Raw genomic sequence first — 18,207 nt, forward strand, 5'->3', positions numbered from 1 at the left:
TCTCGACCTCATAGTTGTTGCCTTTCTCAAAAGCGCACTTTATTTTTTCTTCAAAAGTAACTGTTCTTTAGAGCGAGCGAACACAATAAGTGACGGCATGCATAGCCGGCTTAAAACGTAATTTGAAATACTATAGTGGTTAGGCCTATATTATTATGGTTTCGTGATTATGTCATTGAAAGTAATACTGATAGAAGCAAGAGCTTGTTGTTGACTGGAGGGATTCGTTTCCAAAAATTGACTGAGACTTGAGTAAGACTAATTCATGCTCGCGAAGGTTTCCTATGAAACCAGTGGTGATATGATGCTGTGAAACCTGAAGGACACGGGGGCATAACAATCCCCTAAACGGATCGAGGCTTACTCTAACTTTAAAACACTCCTATTGGAGCACCGGCCTGCAGCCCCCATGGGTTCGATTCATTTAACACAATTTGGAAGATCGGCGAACCAGCTCCGAAGCAGAAATAGATTCAGCCCGGACATACAGCATATATCCTTCTGAATTTGGACTATGTATGATATTTGTTGATGTCATGGACAGACGTTTTTAATAATCTTCGATTAGTGTGCAATCGGATCAATAACTCAGATATCAAGGTAAGAGAAAAAAATATTATAATCAGGCATTTAAGCTGATTAATAAACCAGTAATTATATCGACATTCACGAAGCAGTTAGAAATTGACTGACATTCTACTGTAGAATGGTATATAAGCAATTTGTGTCATTTAAAAAGGGGGAGCATAGACTGTTTAAAGAAAATATAAACTGTTCATTTAATGAAACAGAGGTATGAATCCTCGAATACGCACATTTTTCCAATTTTTCCAATTTCATTCATTTCATTATTTATTCTCTATCTCTCTCTTTCTCGTTCTCTCTCAGTTTCAAAAGTCAGACACAAAATGTGTCTGATGAATATTGATCAAAATAATTATGATACCTCTGATCAGTATAAGAATAGACTGATATTATCTTACACTATATAGGCCTATATCCTTTACCGCATTCTCATCATGTTCATCTGTATCATTTCGCTCCCCCCCCCCCCCCTTCTGTGGGGATGTGGATGGGGTACGGCTTTCAAATAATTTCACTGTATGTTAATCCATACATATTTTGAATGTATGATATTAAGAGCATGTGCCTGTCTATTTTTATTGATTCTTGAAGTTTGCATTGTTATAGCAGGTCTACTAAATATGACATTTTCAAATGAGTAGAACTGATAAAATCTACATGTGTATATACATACCTTCTTTCAATTCGGAATCTGTATTTATAGGGTTCCCCGTAGTGATAAACAGTTCAAAATCCAGATTTTATTTACTGATTACAAAATTATACAGGCACATCGTAATCCTGAACCGATGAAACAGCTCCAAAATGTGGACATTGTTATACTTTGTTGTTGGTGGAGATAAATGTATCGAAGATATGACGCCTACAAGTGGACATTAATCAGTATCTAATACACTCAGTAAAAAGAGAACACACGTGATCTTGATGTTGGTAGAGTATTGATTTTCCTTTAATTTGATATACATGTATTTTTGGGACGGTTATATGTAAATTTTGAACAATAAACACCGTTTCTTATTTTGGTGATTGTATATAGATATATGCTAATAGTTTTCTACCACACATATGCTATAAACGAGCTCTGAAGATTAGAATGTATAGTCATCATATTATGTCTTAATTTCTCATGTTATAGCGACAGTTATGTTTAAATTGTATGATGACATAGTGATCTGTGCATTTACAAATACCATGCTTAAAAAAAACACATAGAGAACACGTCACAATCATATATTGGCATACCTAATGAGATAGACACTCAATTTTATATTCTGCGCCATTATTCTTCATACTGAGGAAACTAAATGGTGCCGCATTTGATATCCTTGTAATGCTATGTATATATATATGGTTCTGATGTTTTTGTCTGTTTTTTTTCTTCTCTCCCGACATGTTCACGTGCCATCAACATGATCAATCTTTTTGATATCCCGGTCGCCGACTTGTCCTTTTGTGTTTTTTGATTTATCGCTCCCATACCTATTCATCCGGCTTTATTGTTCAATAACATTATGATCAGGCGTCATAGACGACAGACCCACGGAGGGGTTACATCTTTAAAAATGCATGCTTTGTGTCATTGTCATGGCAACAAGGAAATGAGCAAGTGCTTTAAAAGCACGTGCATTTTCCCTGTATGCCAATACTCAAGCTATAGTAATATACTAGACTTTACTGTAATGGCTTCTTGTGTACTTTAGGTGTCAGTCGCTTTACCTATGGCAAATACATTACCATATTTCAATTAACCCTTTCCATGCCATGGAAGGCATTCCGCCATAAATTAAAATGACCTATTACAGTTTTGGATGAGCCCCCCCCCCCTCCAAAAAAAATAATAATAATAAAACAAAAAATAGTAATTTGTTTTGTCCTGAAGAAGAAATAAGCACTGTGAATAAATGGTATTGCAATGTTAAAGAATTGAAGGTATGAAATGAGAACGTTAGAAATCAAATAAAGAATAACTAATATCCCAACGTTGTCTCTTGAATGTTCACAAAGGAAAATCATTGACAATATACAGATGAACTAACATATTCAAATTTGATGCATAATTAATAAAAACGAAGGTTCTTCTTAACAGCCCCCCCCCCCCCCGTCCCACAACCCTCCCCTATCTCCCCCGCCACCTAAACCCAATACAATTCTACCTCATGTACATTCTTGTAGTGCGTTACTATGTTTATCCTAGGTGATGCTATGTATAAAGACGGGTCTTTGTCAACACAGGCACAAAAAAAGAAGGACGCAAACACCATACTTTGCGAGCTGGTGAAGCATTCGTTGACATAAGTCTGGACCTTACTCTATTAACAGTAATCCACCGGAACGAGTCTTATAATAGGTTTTTAAATGCCTACAATGACAATCGTGCCGTTGCAACTTTAGCACCTTATAGAAAACGCAGCCCTATCCCCAATGCACCCTCATCACCAAATGAATTATTCTCTCTCTCTCTCTCTCTCTAAGTGCCATATCGTTTGACTTTGGCGATCATGCTGTTCCACAACCGTCGGCTCCTAGCCTTCTGTATTAGTATGATAGTATCACTCCAAGTTCTTTCACTCTTCTCTCTTCCAACAATTTCTGCAGACTGTCCATCCAAAATATCCTCCTTCTTCCCACAATTTTCCCTGTCAAAGCAAGATTCTCTAGGCCTTCTTTACGTGTAATGTGACCCATGAACTTCAACTGCCTAATCAGCATCTCACGTATCATTTTCCTTTGCACTCTACACTCTATTATTCTACAAAAGTTTAATGGAACGTATTCTGAGGGGATTCTCATTTTTCTTCTCATCTTTTATTTTTCATTTGTTTTATTGTTCTTCTTTTCACCTTGATCATCTTCTTTTTTTCGATTCCAGGGATGAATTACAAATATCACCAATGTTTTTCTCTATTTCAGATTCCCCAAAGATAATTTGTCCAGTTTTTCAATGAGTAATAAGACCAAAAATGTCCACTCTCACCCTTTTGATCGGGTATTGATCGGCTAATGTTACTATTTTTAAATCAATATTTTGTTACGTATTGAACGGTCTTACTTGCTCAGTAATTGATTCTCATCCTTTAGTTTATTCCTTATCATCCGTCGCATCAGGAGATAGATATAGCTTTTTTCGTACAGTTAGGTTAAGTAAAAACTTCAATTAAAAGAAAAGTTACCCTAAAATATGGGACTCCTACCCGTTGAATGAAAGAATTATCAAATTATCACAGCATTCAAGAAATGTTTTCAAAACGCATCTTTTCTAACTTCTTTGTGCCGTAGATATATAGGTGAACAAGTGCAAATCTATCTAGCTGGCAGAGTGTGTCCAGGGTGTGACGTCACAATTCCGAGCTCGCCAGCTCGTGTGTTTGGCTTACTTCCGGGGTTCGGGGGTCCGAAAAGGGTTTTGGCAAAACTGCATTTTACGCCTTTCCATGATATCTATATGATTTCTCAGGAAGTTATTCGTGTTTTTCATGAGATAATCTTTCCATCCATATGTTATTTGTTCTAATTATCAGTTGTAATGGATTTTTCTTGGTGTGATTGCTTTAATTGTTTTACAAGTCAGTGTTCCACATTCCATACAGTATCTTTTGTTTCTATGTCAATGAATTCCCTTTGCATCTCTCTTTAGAAAGCACTTTGTAAATTCAACGTTTTTCACATTCGACAGTTACCCATTGAAGCTTTGCAAAATGGCGGATCGCCTGCGTGAGGCGGCCACCCAAAGCATCAGACGGGGCAACGACGGGGTGCTACGGGCATCACAGGGGCTGGTAGACTCGGCATGGTCGTTATATAGAGAGCTACAGGCCGCTCTGCCCGAGTTCGCCACATCCCTGGAAACTAGTCTGCAGATTCTTGGCCAGAGTATCAGTGACGGGCAGAGGAACCTTGCTGAAGGGATCGGTTTATCACAAGGTTAATACAATTCAAATTCAAATTCATGATTGGTTTTATTTCTAAATCATTGAAAATCATAAATAAATGCGAGATTTTATGTAACTAAAAACAACAAAATGATCAGAAAGCAAATCATGAATAGGTGCAGCTCTCTTAGACTACATTTGTGATAGGCTTATTACATGAGAGCAAATATAGAATAATCCTTAATATTGTCTGTCAAGATCCAGAAAAGGTATCATAATATCAGGCGCGGATCCAGGGGGGGGGGGGCCGAGCGGGCTTTGGCCCCCCCCCCCCCCCGCAAAAAAAAAAAAGAGAGAGAAGAAAGGAAAAGAAGGGAAAGAGAAAGAAGAGAGAAAGGGAAAGAAAGAAGAGGAAGAAGAAAAGAAAAGGGGGAAGAAGGAGATTGGGGAAGGCGAAAGGGCCTTGCCTCCCAGGCTGTTGACCCCACCCCCCCCAATCAAAAAAATAAGAGAGAAGGAAGGAAAGGGAAAGAAAAAAGGAAAAGAGGAGATACTGGCGTACTGATAGGGGGGCTTGGGGGAAATCAAATTCAAACGTGGTTTATTTCTAATTCCACAATGGTGGATTACAAATAATGCTGAAATGACATAATTTCCGAGATTTTTCCTCACTTTTTAGTTGATTCCTACTTGTCAGGGCCCGAGGTATGGCGGGGATCGGGAGCCCCGAGCCCCCCTACTTTTTTGAAAAAGTATATTAAAGAGAAATAAAATAGAATGAGAGCAAGAAAGAAAGAATAGTTGAAAGAACTGCCAGTGTTGAAAAATAATGAGGCATCAAAATATGCTCATCTGACCGTGATTAATGCCTAAAACCCCTAAGCTTCCAGGGGCTCTGCCCCCTGGATTTCACCTAGGGCCCTACGGCGGGCCCTTAGATGCTCATCTGACGGTAATTGAATGCCTAAAACCCCTGATATTTTGGGGCTCCGCCCCCTGGACCCCACGCCAAATAGTGACGTGCCAGTCTCACAAAATAATAAGGTATACAAAAAAATGCTCATCTGACCTTAATTAAACGCCTAAAACCCCTGAGCTTCCGGGGCCGGCTCCGCCGCCTCGACCCCCCCCCCCCCCAGGGGCCCTAAGACGGCCCCTGAATCAGACAAGGATTAAGAGTATAGAGAACGATACAACGCATCGTCTTCTTTCTCTAATAATATAATGAAACGTCAAAGCTTCGCGCAGGAGGGGAGGGGGGGGGGACTGAATTCAGACAAGGATTAAGAATCGAGAACGGTACAACGACTCGTCTTCTTTCTCTCATAATCTTATGAAACGTCAAAGCTTCCGCGCTTCGCGCGGGAGGGGGGGGGGGGGGGGGGGGGGGGGGGAACCTGAATTCAGACGAGGATTCAGAGGCGAGAACGGTAATACGAATCTTTAATGATTTAATGAAAGGTAAAAGCTTCCGCGCTTCGCGCGGGATGGAGGGGGAACTAAATTCCGATGAGGATTATTTTCGAGAACGGTACAACGAATCGTCTATTTTCTCTAATGATTTAATGAAACGTAAAAGCGTCCGCGCTTCGCGCGGGAGGAGGGGGTTGGGGGAGAATCTAAATTTAGACGAGGATTATTTTCGAAAACGGTACAACGAATCGTCTTCTTTCTCTAATGATTTAAGGAAATTTAAAAGCTTCCGCGCTTCGCACGGGAGGGGGGAACCTAAATTCAGACGAGGATTAAGAGTCGAGAACTCGACAACGAATCGTCTCCTTTCTCTAATAATTTAATAAATCGTAAAAACTTCCGCGCTTCGCACGGGAGGGGGGAACCTAAATTCAGACGAGGATAAAGAGTCGAGAACTCGACAACGAATCGTCTTCTTTCTCTAATAATTTAATAAATCGTAAAATTTTCCGCGCTTCGCGCGGGAGGGGGAAAACTAAATTCAGACGAAAATTATTTTCGAAAACGGTACAACGAATCGTCTTTTTTCTCTAATAATTTAATGAAACGTCAAAGCTTCCGCGTTTCGCGGAGGAGGGAGGGGGAAAATCGCCCCTCCCTGCACCGACCCCCCCCCCCCCCCGCATTACGTCACTGTTGGTCACCATTACGTACCAATATTTGGCTCGCAAAATTTCAAATTTGGGCCCCCCCCTAAGAAATCCTGGATCCGCGCCTGCATAATATATCGTCCTTGTACATAATGTTATGACCTTAACAATGCCAACCGACGACCTTACATAGCATTGATGCACTCATGCCACATGGGGTCTAATTTCGAGGGGAGGAGTGCAGGGGCGGGGTAAAGGGTGCCTCTCATAATACTTTTAAAAAAAGTGTATTTCAATTGAGACAGACTATTTTCTTAAATATATTTTCATTCGAATATTTCTTTTCCAAATCAGGGCTGTATAATCATAATCGTCTTCAAAAGTACATTGTTTTTTATCCACATTTTGGATTTGCTGTCTTGTTAATGCGTCGATGAATTATGCCAATCAGTTGCATTCAACGATATTATTTTTAATAAATATTTTTTTCTTTATTTACTGCCTCCCTTTCGGATTGCTCAGCCTCGCAGGAAATGTTGGAACAACTCTCACCCATCTTATGTGACGTCGGCAGGCATATCTTCACCATGGCAACGAGCGATTCCAGTCTGGAAAGCTTTTTACTTCCGGATAACACCGTATCCATCCGGGTGAAAACAAGGTTGAACGAACTTAATCAAGTCGCCAAGGTAATAAATCCATGAGGAGTTTTGTGCTTTCTATATAGAGGTGTTGTGACGTAGTGAATACGTCGTCGGACTGTGAATCACAGAGTCCGCGGTTCGAGTCCCGCCGCGGCACTAATGTCCTTTGGCAAGACATTAATCTACACTTGCCACTCTCCACCCAGGTGTTAAATGGGTACCGGTAGGAAGGAATTCGTTAAAATGCTGTGAGCGTCGAAATCGGCAGCCTAGCATAGCCGGGTAATGTTGGAGCGCCTTGAGGACCTTGCAAGGTCGATACGTGCGCTATATAAGAATCCAACAATTAATATTATTATTATTCCGAGAGCAAATAACAATAATAACGTCAAACGAACAAAAGAAAACAAAGACATACATAAAGCAAAGTAAAGAAATGGACAAACACAAACAAAATCAAAGAAACAAAAGATAAACAAAGAAACAGAAACAAAATGCAATCAAAATGTGACTTTCCCGATTGATAGACATCACAATCTTTCTCGCCTTTGACACTCGGTATGCAACATATTTCATCTTTAATTTCTACTCCCCAAAAGAAGATTTTTTTTTCTACATTTGGGAATTATTTCAAATAGAGATGTACAGTTCTGGAGAAAAATAAAAGATATCCCTCAATAATAATTGCAAGCCGTCTGCCGCTTACTCAACTTTGCTTTTTTAAATTTATTTATTTCGTTTTATTTCAACAAGATAGCCCCATCAGAAGTTAAAATACTTTTATACTAGGGGGCCCTGCATAGCATAACAATGCATATAAAGACATGCATATACATGAAAATATCATCACCTGGTGAATAGTGAACATGATATACCAGAAAGAATACATATTAAATTTCAAATGTAAATGTAAACTCAGCAAGTAAAAAAAAAATAAAAAAATCAAGTCTTCAAGAAAATCATACATGCTTTGACATGTCTTGACCGAAATTCATCTTCTAACGACTATATTTTTTGTAATTAAATTTCACTAACATTGAATAACTTCATTTTCTCTTATAAAATGTAATATACAGAATATGAACGATCACATTTATACATTACAAAAATGAAGGAATCGAATTTTTTTTTTAAGAATTGGGACAGCCAAATTATATTGTAGGAATATTGCTCAGGGACATTTGTGAATCAGTGAGTAAAAACTCATTATAATGAGTGAAATGGGATATAAAACCCGAAATAATTATGTTATTTGTTCGTTTGTTTCTTTATTTTTCAGGAATTATCAGCCGAACTATCAACAAACGACAGACGAAGAACAAACACAAGATTATCGCACGTACAAACAGAGGAAGGTAGCACGTACTGTATGCTCATATTGTAGTTTTCTATGATTTAGTATGTTGGTTTAATTTGCCTTTCTTATTTCATTTTTTAATTTTTTTTTAGTAAGGGCGGGAGGATATTGTCTTGTTCCTTGCAAGGAAACTGAATTATGGTAAATAAAATGTGGCACAATATCGTCATACATGTGAAAAACTAATATCAATAGTATTAGAAGTTGTACAAACAATGATATGGATGAGAAGACTACTAATTATACTAATAATAGTTATACTAATAATGATAATAATAACAATGGTAAACATGTACATAATAATGATACCAATAACTGATCATAATTATAACAATGATAATACTCTTACTACTAATTCTATTACTATACTACTACTTTCACTACTACTAATAATTATACTACTAATAGCAATAATTATAATAGTTTTGGGGCCGAGGGACGCTTTAAAGGTGGTCTTCCTGATTATTATTACCCTAAGCAATTGACAGGTACCAACGTACACCTGGGTATAGAGAATGGCAGGTGTGGAAAAATGTCTCACCAACGGACGTTACCGGACAACAAGAAACAGCCGCGGTTTTTCTTGTCCGTGTAAATAAATGGGAACTGCGCGCGACAAAGTCTCTGCGTCTGAAACAGCCTGACATGTGAAGCGTTTTGTCTAAGTTAACCGCCGCAGTTGTGCCGCGGTTGTGCCGCGGTTATGCCGCAGCATATCTAAACAGGCCTTAATTATTTATTTTCCTCACAGTGAAGAACTTCTGGGAAATGATTTTCGATGACAAAGAAGGGGTAAGTTTTAACATTTATTTTTTTATTTTTAATGAATTAAAAGATTCTTTAATACAAAAAAATTATTAATCTATTTGTGAAGGGCAAAAGAAAAAGACCGTTGTGTCAACCAAAGAAATACTTTAGGTATATTTTTGAGACTCATGCAAGCAGTGAAAATTGTCATAAGGATTAATACAATACAATACAATACAATAAAGCCATTTCTATAGCGCTCTTACAAACTAACTGTTGTTTCGCAGCGCTTTACATAAAAAGTTATCAAAGAATCTATTGTTGATCATGGTCAAAGAGGAGAGTTTTGAGACATTTTCGGAAGACATCCAGCGAAAGTGCTAATCGAATAAAACATGGAAGCTCATTCCAGAGTCGAGGAGCACATAAGAATTTTGCCAAGTAATATTTGTCCCCATGGGTCATTTCCCCCTTGTTCAAGCACTTCGGATTGATGTCATGTCAATATTCCAGAATAGTTTGTTAATGACTTTCATATATATCATAATTCTAAACACCTTTAGTTATTACCAATTTGGAATGACATCAGAAAACGACGTCATAGACCTTCATCTCATCTGGAATAGAATGGTTAAAGTGTCCCTGGTAGACGCCCAATCTTCTGCAAATAATCTACCCAGTGGAAGGAAAACTGATACACTGTTGCCCAAAAAGTTGGAGTATTTTTTTCTTTCCTCTTCTCATATGTGGATTGATTGTGACAATATGCTTTATTGTTGATAGATAAAGTTAATACCGTCTCAGAACTTAAATTTGTAAAGGTATAGACCGGTAGTGGTAACATTGCGGTTCAAGGGTTTTGGGTGCAAAATATCCATTCACTATTGTTTAGATGGCAATAATTCAACCTAAATTCGCGAAAAAGCAGAACTATATGCCCAAATGTTCAAAGTCGAAGTGCATTCGCGATATCTATCCAGGCCGGATTGATGTGATAATTAACCAAATATATCAATTAGTAGGCGGTTCCCCGGCAACATTTCTATCATCACGTATTAGTCAAAACATATTCGTTCACATGATTGGTAATAAAAGCTTTCAATTCATTTTTTTGAGAGGGGGGGGGGCGTTTCCAAAACTGGTCGATCGATACCTTTAAGGATAAATCATATATTCTCAATCAATTCATGAAGGGGGTGAGAAAACTTTATGAGCAACCGTGAATATCATTCTGTTCGAAATTGTTGTCACAGGTTGATTTGCGTGAATTCTACGAGACGATATGCGCAGTCATCGGGAGAGAACCACGATGTCCTCTTGACAGACTTGCCTCGTTCTTCACCTGTAAGTATCACGAAATTCCTATATCATACTCGTGTAATATTCTTTCGACATTTTTACAACATTTATCACATTACGTAGCTTGCTAATCTGTATAAATACTATGTTGATTTCGTTTAAAGCTATTCTATTTATTTGTAGTTTATTTGCAGTTCCCTGCCTTGGATGCATGGACCATTAATCGGGTCAATTCCTGGGCTTTTCTTATAATGATCTCATCTTCTGTGTATGTCTTTGTCAGATAATATATGTGTTCCTTTATTGCTCAAGTATCAATAAAAGTGATGTACCAAAAAATGTACATATAGTTAAGCGTTAGCGACAAACACGTGCGGTTTTAGAATAATAACGGAGGGCTGGGGAAGGAGGGCTAGAGAAGAATTTGTGTTCGTGGGTGACTGAACCCCCGCCCCCCTCTATAACGGTTTTTGGTTGTAAAGTCATGCACTTCTTTGGTGCCAAGCGATTTATGTGTTTTAATTAAAAAAACATTTTATGTTCAATTTCAAATCTTTGGGGGAGATAGGCTAACATTTCTAAAGATGAGAAGATGCCCTCGTGGAACACTTGCCCCTCCCCCTCCCCGATTTTGTGTTAATTTGTTTTGTTTTGTTTCGATTTTACAAATATTCTGTTACCTTTACCCAAACCCACTCTCTGTAGACGAGGAATCATGGATCTGTTTGTTTACAAACGTACACATTCGCAAATAACTAAATATGATTTAGTTATTTTTTCTTATGCCAAAATGCATGTATTTTATTATTCTTCATATTTTGGATCTTGCATTTCATTTTTATGCGGTGGCCCTTCCATCAGTTCTCGGAAGCTTTTATTCAATATGTTGCAATTTGTTTGATATATACTATATGTATATGTTCATTGTGATGTTCGTTGTGTCCTTTTCGTTTTAGGTGACTATATCGACCCCCTAAATTTCGATCGGTTTGTCAAAATCGTCGACGCGAACAACGTGCAAACAGCCCACAACAAACTACTTACAGGCACTGCCACCAATGTATCCCAGTTCCTTAAAAGCCAGATTAGGATTGGTCACTTACGAGACGCAATACCCCAGGGGGACTCAAACGAACCAATCAGGGCGCTCGACTCCAGGACACTGACGTCGAGCAATGGTTCCTCGACATCGTCCCGCCTCGCGCTGTCGCCACGGAGTGAGAATGGTGACGAAAGCATGACGTCAGGGCTAAGCAACCAATCAAATGTTTCCGGCTCAGCGTGGTTGAAAATCAAAGTGGAAAATTGGTTTCGAGAAGTAAGCAGACATTTTTCTTTTTGATTTGTATGATTTCAACATAATCAATCAGTGGCAGACCTAGGATGTGTGTGTGTGTGTGTGTGTGTGTGTGCGTGCGTAGGAAAACGCCAGCAACCGCGGACCACTCCATAGAAAACTACCTCAAACCGCGGACGTACCTGCAATGGGGGACCGTCCACGGTTGCGATACCGGTTCCGCCGTATCAAATTTACGACGTAGGGGGCGTTTGAATATTAGATGTCACAGCGTGTAGGAAACATCGACTGGATCAGTCCGATGTGTATCGCGAAATGTCACAGCGCCCCCTTTTGACTGCGCGGGAGAGGCGCTCGCTACCTGGATCATCCCATAGGAGGTACGTCCGCGGTTTGATGTAGTTTTCTATGGAGTGGTCAGCGGTTGCTGGTGATAACCTACGCACACACACACAAGTACTAAACTTGGTCCACGGTTGACAGCATTTCCCTGTGGTGTGTTGGTGTGTGTGTGTCTGTGGGGGGGGGGGGTCAAGTGAGGTTCATGTGGAAAATAAATACGAGAACCCTCCAAAACCCCCTCCCCCTTAAACAAAAATAGACAGAAATAGAAACAACATACACCAAACATGTTTCCATGGATGTGTGGTTGTATATTCGTGTGTGTGCGAGCCTTTGCCTCACATAAACAAAAGAAATGTGAGTTTTTTTTATTTTTTAGAGGAGATTGAATATCAATTCACTCGAAATTTTTACAATAAACCAGAATTGAATTGAAATAAACTACAAAAAAACTTGATAAAGGTGTTATCTTGTATATTCAAAATATTTGTTTTTTTTTCTCTCTCTCTCTCTCTCTCTCTTCCTCTCTCTCTCTCTCTTCCAGGTGGACCGTCTTTACAGGTGAGAAAACTGCCACTATTTCTTTTCCTTTTTTGAGGGGGGGGGGGGGGGTATTTGGTGGGGGTGTTTAGAGCTACTCAATTTATGTAATGAAATAAAGAAACAAACGTTTAAATCCTAATTTTTTAACAACTACTGTCGAAAAATCAACCTAATACAATAGCCTTGTGCGTCACGCATTGAAATGTGCAAACATGACAATGACCTTTTACGTAGTCCGAACATGATTTGATTGTAAGATACTATAGTATAAAGTCAGACAGAAATTTCCCCCGGAGCTGATTTTTTGTTGTTGATAATAAGTGTGGTCGTATTTATTGTTCATTTCCATTGTATTGTGTTAAATGGGATTAACATAGGCCTGATTGTGAATGTGAGCACTTTTTTTGGGGGGGGGGGGGGGGTCCTAGAAAATTAAAAAAATTGCACCCCCCCCCCCCCGAAAAGGTGGATCCGCCACTGGCGCTATATACAAACGTACATATTATTATTGAAACTGCATTGTTGTTTTGATCAAGGTTCTTCCACGGGGACATCCCCAAAGACGACACGGAGGCCCTCCTTAGAGGGCGCCTTCCAGGTACATTCTTGCTCCGTTACAGCTGTGCCAACCCCAGTCGTCTCTGTGTATCGTTCGTCCACTCAATACCGATCAGTGATAACTATAGCTGGAAGGAGCAGGTCCACCGACGTGACGTCATTCTGCACCATGAGCTCCTGTGCACAAGTAAGAACGCTTTAAATCCCGTTTGTACTAGTTTGGCTAGGAGGGATTAGACCACCCAGGGTTGTCACTGACAGGTTGCTATCTCATCGACTAAGCTCTCAACTAACATAAGAAAAAGAGGATCATGGGGGACCAATGGTCACCGATTAGGCATTGTTTCTATATAGAGGGAGCAAGTAGCTATACAAGTAGTACAGTGGAGCTTTAACTCTTCACTTCTCTACACGGTCGCTCGTATGACAGACGTAGATGACAGAATGCTTTGCGCAACAAGTGGTTTTCAAAATAACCCATTTCTGGTTCTGATTAGCTCCGTGACTTTCATGTTATCACCTTTGGCCCTCTGCATAAAACTTAACATGGATTGTAACTTTGCCATTATTTGTAACTACCATGGCAACATCACTCAACAGCCAATCAAAGCAAAGTTTGCATGGAAGTTACAATTTATTAATGGCAAAGTTACCATCCGTGTTAAGTTTTATGAAACGGGACCGGTTTCAATTAATCTTACACTGGAGACTATTGGATGATCTATCCCATGATAAATACAATGCAGCACATGGATATCATTTGTGTGGCAAAAAGGAATTGAGCTAATGTTGTACGCTACTGTATAGTTATTCATCTGTTTTAATTCATGTCTTCTTTAAAAGCAGGATAGTCCTGTTCGGAGCCTAGCAGACCTGCTTCCCAAGGGAGCCCTGTGGACGTATACATTATTCACCAGGTCGTCGTTTCACGTAACCGTTTTAAGTACAAGTTCACCGACATCCCATTGAAGCCCATGTTAAAATATATTTAGCACGTGCGTTTCAATGGTTCTCGGCCAACTTGTTCATATGACAGTTTCGTGAAACGCTTCCCAAACGTTTCACAAAGATTCTAAGTCGAACTTAACTCTAAGTTGGACTTAAAAATTATAGAGAGCCATTTGTAGCCTGAAAATAAAGTATATTGAAAAGCAAAAAAATCAAGTATTTTAGACTTTTTATAAATTCCACATCAAGAACATGAAATCTCCTTAATAATAGAAATTATGAATGAATTGAATCAACAAATTTTGATGCCTTTTAAAATAACTTTTACACCATATTTTCATAGATGCTCACGGCTTTCCATGATTATGAAGTCTAATTTAGAGATAAGTTCTACTTAGGATCCTTGTGAAACACCCCCATGATGTGATATTACTCGTACCAAAATAATGTCCGATATTGTTTCATTATCAGATGTGAAGGAAATCAACAGTCCAAGACAAGGAGGCGATATAAGGAGACGATTCAGTTGCGACGATCTCAGTCCACGAAGAGAAAAGAAAGCGGTACCTAATAGGCAAAGAGGTAATGATTACCATATTTGCTAAGTCTAGCGCGCTGTAACATCAACATTTATGAACAATGTGTCCTTAAAATTTACTGTAACTCCTTAGAATTGGTCATATATTCTTCAATCAATCACCAATTAACATGAATTGTAACTTATGTGGTGCGTGGTGTAACACCACATAATAAAACGAATTACATGATTTACAATAGGAAATTATATTTGAAAGTTAGTGTGGAAGAGAATTTTGTAAAATCAAAGATTTATGTATTTTGTTATAGGGTGAACAAAGCAAAACAAATGAAAAACAAAGAAAATGAGTACTAGATTTACGTCACTTCCTCTTTTGTGTAACAACTCACCTTTTGACATTAAATAGAATGACACAATTTACATATTATATCATATACGCGATTATGACGGTCAAGTGTGAAGCAATTTGAACAGGTGCGGTACACAATTTACTTTATAAACAAAAAAAGTACCTCAGTGTACTTAATACTTCTGAATTGTCATCTTTTGAAAGGTTAAGTAAATGATCGATTGAATACCAATGAGTGTTATGTGTGTTTAATGGTGAAAGGCTTACTTAACCTTTCTGTTTTCAATTAAGCAGAACCTGTTGTGGGTACTTATCTTGTTTGCCCGTGTAGAGCCCATTCATTCAAGTATTGACCCTGAAGGTTATATCATTATCGCAGAAGGCGTCCTTAAACATTGGAAATTTTGTATTATAGTCTTTCCCCTATTTCCCCCCCCCCCTCTCTCTCTCTCTCTCTCTCCCATCTCCCTCTCGCTCTCTCTGTCTCTCTATCTCCTCTTTCTCTCTCTCTCTCTCTCTCTCTCTATTTCTCTTTCTCTCTTCATGTATGTGTCTCTTTCTCACACCACACACACACACACACAATTCATTTTTTTCTCATGTGATTTTATTCTGTTTCTGTATCTCACACGCACATTAAAACACAATCATACGTATACACAAATACACACTATCTTTGTATCCTACTTCATTTATCGCTCTATCTATATCTTCAACACACACAATACGTGAACGCGCACAATCATACCCACATTCTACCGACAAACACATACACGTGCGCTCTCTCTTTCTCTCTTCCTCTCTCTCTCTTTCTCTGTCTGTCTCTCTCTGTTTCTCTGTCCCACAAACAACTTCTCTCTCGTCTTGTGCTGCTTATATGGCAATACATCTAGGAGCTCCCCTTTCCCAGTAGTGTGACGATTATTACAGGCACCCTGGTTTGAGAATGCTATTTTGATATACATGTACATTATAATGTCTTTTCGATCGCTTCTTCTTTCTTTTTTCCCTCCATTCGCAGCGTTTAGTGCCCTTCATCACTTGTTGAAATCGGGTGCCTTGCTTGAGGAGAATCTGAAATAGTCCGGGAAGTTTCTTCAACATTTACAGAGATCGGGCCAAATATTCGTGAACTCGATGAATGAACATCATTTTGAACGAACGCTTTAGGCGCCATAAATGCTCTGCATAGAGGCCCGAATTCACAAAGGAGGTTGTCGACAAACCTTGGTTTTCGTACGTCATATGACGCGTTTTGACGCATTCTTACAAACCGGGTTTGTAAAAACGCGTAAAAACGCGTCATATGACGTACGAAAACCAAGGTTTGTCGACAAACCTCCTTTGAGAATTCGGGCCAGAGAGTTTGGGTCAGACCTAATCACCATGCGCAATTCGAAGAGTAAATTGTGCATTTTCAAATTACGCCAAATCAAATCGAGCCAAATCCGAGCTTTTTAGTAGAGTGACCTACTACAATGGCAGGGAAGAGTGGGGTTATACAAAAGGGCGAGAAAAGAGAGAAGGGGGGGGGGGGGGAGTCGGTAAAATACGGGGAAGACCTCCAAGCAACAATAGGCCATTTTCTTAATGTAACCAAATTTAATGCATAAGTGTTTGTGAAGTGCCTAAATACGAATTATTTCATTCACCTAATAGGAATAATGTAATAGTATTTAATAGTATTTTGATAGTCAGAATGTAACTGCATATATCAAGTGTTGCTAGTTAGGTCATTCATAATGTTTGTCCAACCTGGCAACAACTAATGTATGCAGTTTGGATTCTGTCTATTGAAATACTATTATTCTTATCAGATGAATGAAGTAATTTGTATTGAGGAACTTTACAAAGAAGTATGCATTAAATTTGGTTACATTACGAAAATGGCCTATTAATATATGAAATTCGCATTCTTACTATTGAAATACAATTATTTGTAACAGGTGAATTAAATAGTTTGTAACGAGGCACTTAACAACATTTGTGAATTAACTGATTAAGTTACGAAAATGGTCTATTACGTGGGCAGAGGCTTGTAAATTCGCATTTCATTTTTTTCAGAATAAGACCGATGCCCACAGTATTGCAGTGACGCCTTAACCTTATACAATTTGAAATTTAGACGTATATTTTTTTATTGTGAAAATTATAATGACAAACCCTTTGGCCAATGTTTGAGGCACGAGGTGCCACTTTCCAACTTTGATCATTACGACATATCTTGCAGCTGACTAATATGTGAATGATTGTAATGATTGTCATGTTAATTGTAAAATAGCGACTGGCTGGAATGCTCCCCAGGAAGTGGAGAATGTGCATACCTTGGGTGCGGGTAAGCATGAATCCGATGACCGGGTTAATAATATATATCTGTAAAGCGCATTGAGAGGGCCTGCGGTCCTGAAATGCGCTATATAAGGACGAACTATTATTATTATTATTATTCATGTATAATTATTTCTTGTCCGTATACATGTAGGCATATGTTGGCAATTTATTAGTTGCATTGGGTATTACAAAAAAAAAAATGTTTTTTGATATTTTGAAAACTATATTTTTATATCTCAAGAATGTGATAGAGAATATATTTATTTCTGTAAATCGCTTATTTGAGGAGATAACTCCTCATTTAAATCTTTTGAAAATGGTGCATTTATAACGACCGCCTTTTTATTTGTTTTACGAGACATGCTCCTACGACAATTATTGTTTAGCGGCAATTCCCGACACTAACCGAATTCCCAAATTAAACACTGGGCACCAAACTATACCTAATTTTAACCCAAGGCTAACCATTAATCTAACGTCAAACCCCTGTCATTATGAATCTGACAGAATATATATAGCCCATAGCAATTGTCGTTGGTGAAAATATGAGATCACGATTTATGAGTGCTACTGAATTTCAAACACATTTTCTAGTAGTCATTCATGTTATCGTTCGCTTTTATAAAACATGATAAAACACTGAACTATAATTTTCATAGCAATAGAATGAAAACATCTGATTTGTAATCACTGTGTAATTCCGACGACTTAATTTTTATCACAATTTTTGCTGCAAT

General features: G+C 38.5%; 2 protein-coding genes across 2 annotated transcripts; both read left to right on the top strand.

Moving 5' to 3' along the window:
- The first annotated feature begins 216 nt into the window (after positions 1 to 216).
- Positions 217 to 10,084, top strand: LOC100893378. Its single transcript, XM_030978511.1, has 6 exons — positions 217 to 600; positions 4,259 to 4,506; positions 7,040 to 7,206; positions 8,441 to 8,516; positions 9,270 to 9,310; positions 10,049 to 10,084. Exons 2-6 carry the CDS (start codon positions 4,281 to 4,283, stop codon positions 10,082 to 10,084), a joined length of 546 nt encoding a protein of 181 aa, XP_030834371.1. The 5' UTR covers positions 217 to 600; positions 4,259 to 4,280.
- A 421-nt stretch (positions 10,085 to 10,505) lies between these two features.
- Positions 10,506 to 16,407, top strand: LOC105436500. The gene is made up of 6 exons (XM_030977673.1): positions 10,506 to 10,609; positions 11,521 to 11,882; positions 12,748 to 12,764; positions 13,283 to 13,491; positions 14,724 to 14,834; positions 16,161 to 16,407. The coding sequence occupies exons 2-6, from the start codon at positions 11,802 to 11,804 to the stop codon at positions 16,220 to 16,222; spliced, it is 480 nt and encodes a 159-aa protein (XP_030833533.1). The 5' UTR covers positions 10,506 to 10,609; positions 11,521 to 11,801; the 3' UTR covers positions 16,223 to 16,407.
- The last annotated feature ends 1,800 nt before the right edge of the window (positions 16,408 to 18,207 follow it).

Source organism: Strongylocentrotus purpuratus, unplaced genomic scaffold (genome assembly GCF_000002235.5).
Source record: "Strongylocentrotus purpuratus isolate Spur 01 unplaced genomic scaffold, Spur_5.0 spur5_scaffold_1, whole genome shotgun sequence".
In the NCBI taxonomy this organism is placed as follows: domain Eukaryota; kingdom Metazoa; phylum Echinodermata; class Echinoidea; order Camarodonta; family Strongylocentrotidae; genus Strongylocentrotus; species Strongylocentrotus purpuratus.

Coding starts and splice junctions, on each gene's coding strand:
- LOC105436500 (XM_030977673.1), top strand. CDS start 11,802: ATGACGTCAGGGCTAAGCAACCAATCAAATGTTTCCGGCTCAGCGTGG. Junction 13,492..14,723: donor CCATGAGCTCCTGTGCACAA/GTAAGAACGCTT, acceptor TTTCATTATCAG/ATGTGAAGGAAATCAACAGT. Junction 14,835..16,160: donor GGTACCTAATAGGCAAAGAG/GTAATGATTACC, acceptor CTCCATTCGCAG/CGTTTAGTGCCCTTCATCAC.
- LOC100893378 (XM_030978511.1), top strand. CDS start 4,281: ATGGCGGATCGCCTGCGTGAGGCGGCCACCCAAAGCATCAGACGGGGC. Junction 4,507..7,039: donor AGGGATCGGTTTATCACAAG/GTTAATACAATT, acceptor CGGATTGCTCAG/CCTCGCAGGAAATGTTGGAA. Junction 7,207..8,440: donor AACTTAATCAAGTCGCCAAG/GTAATAAATCCA, acceptor TTTATTTTTCAG/GAATTATCAGCCGAACTATC.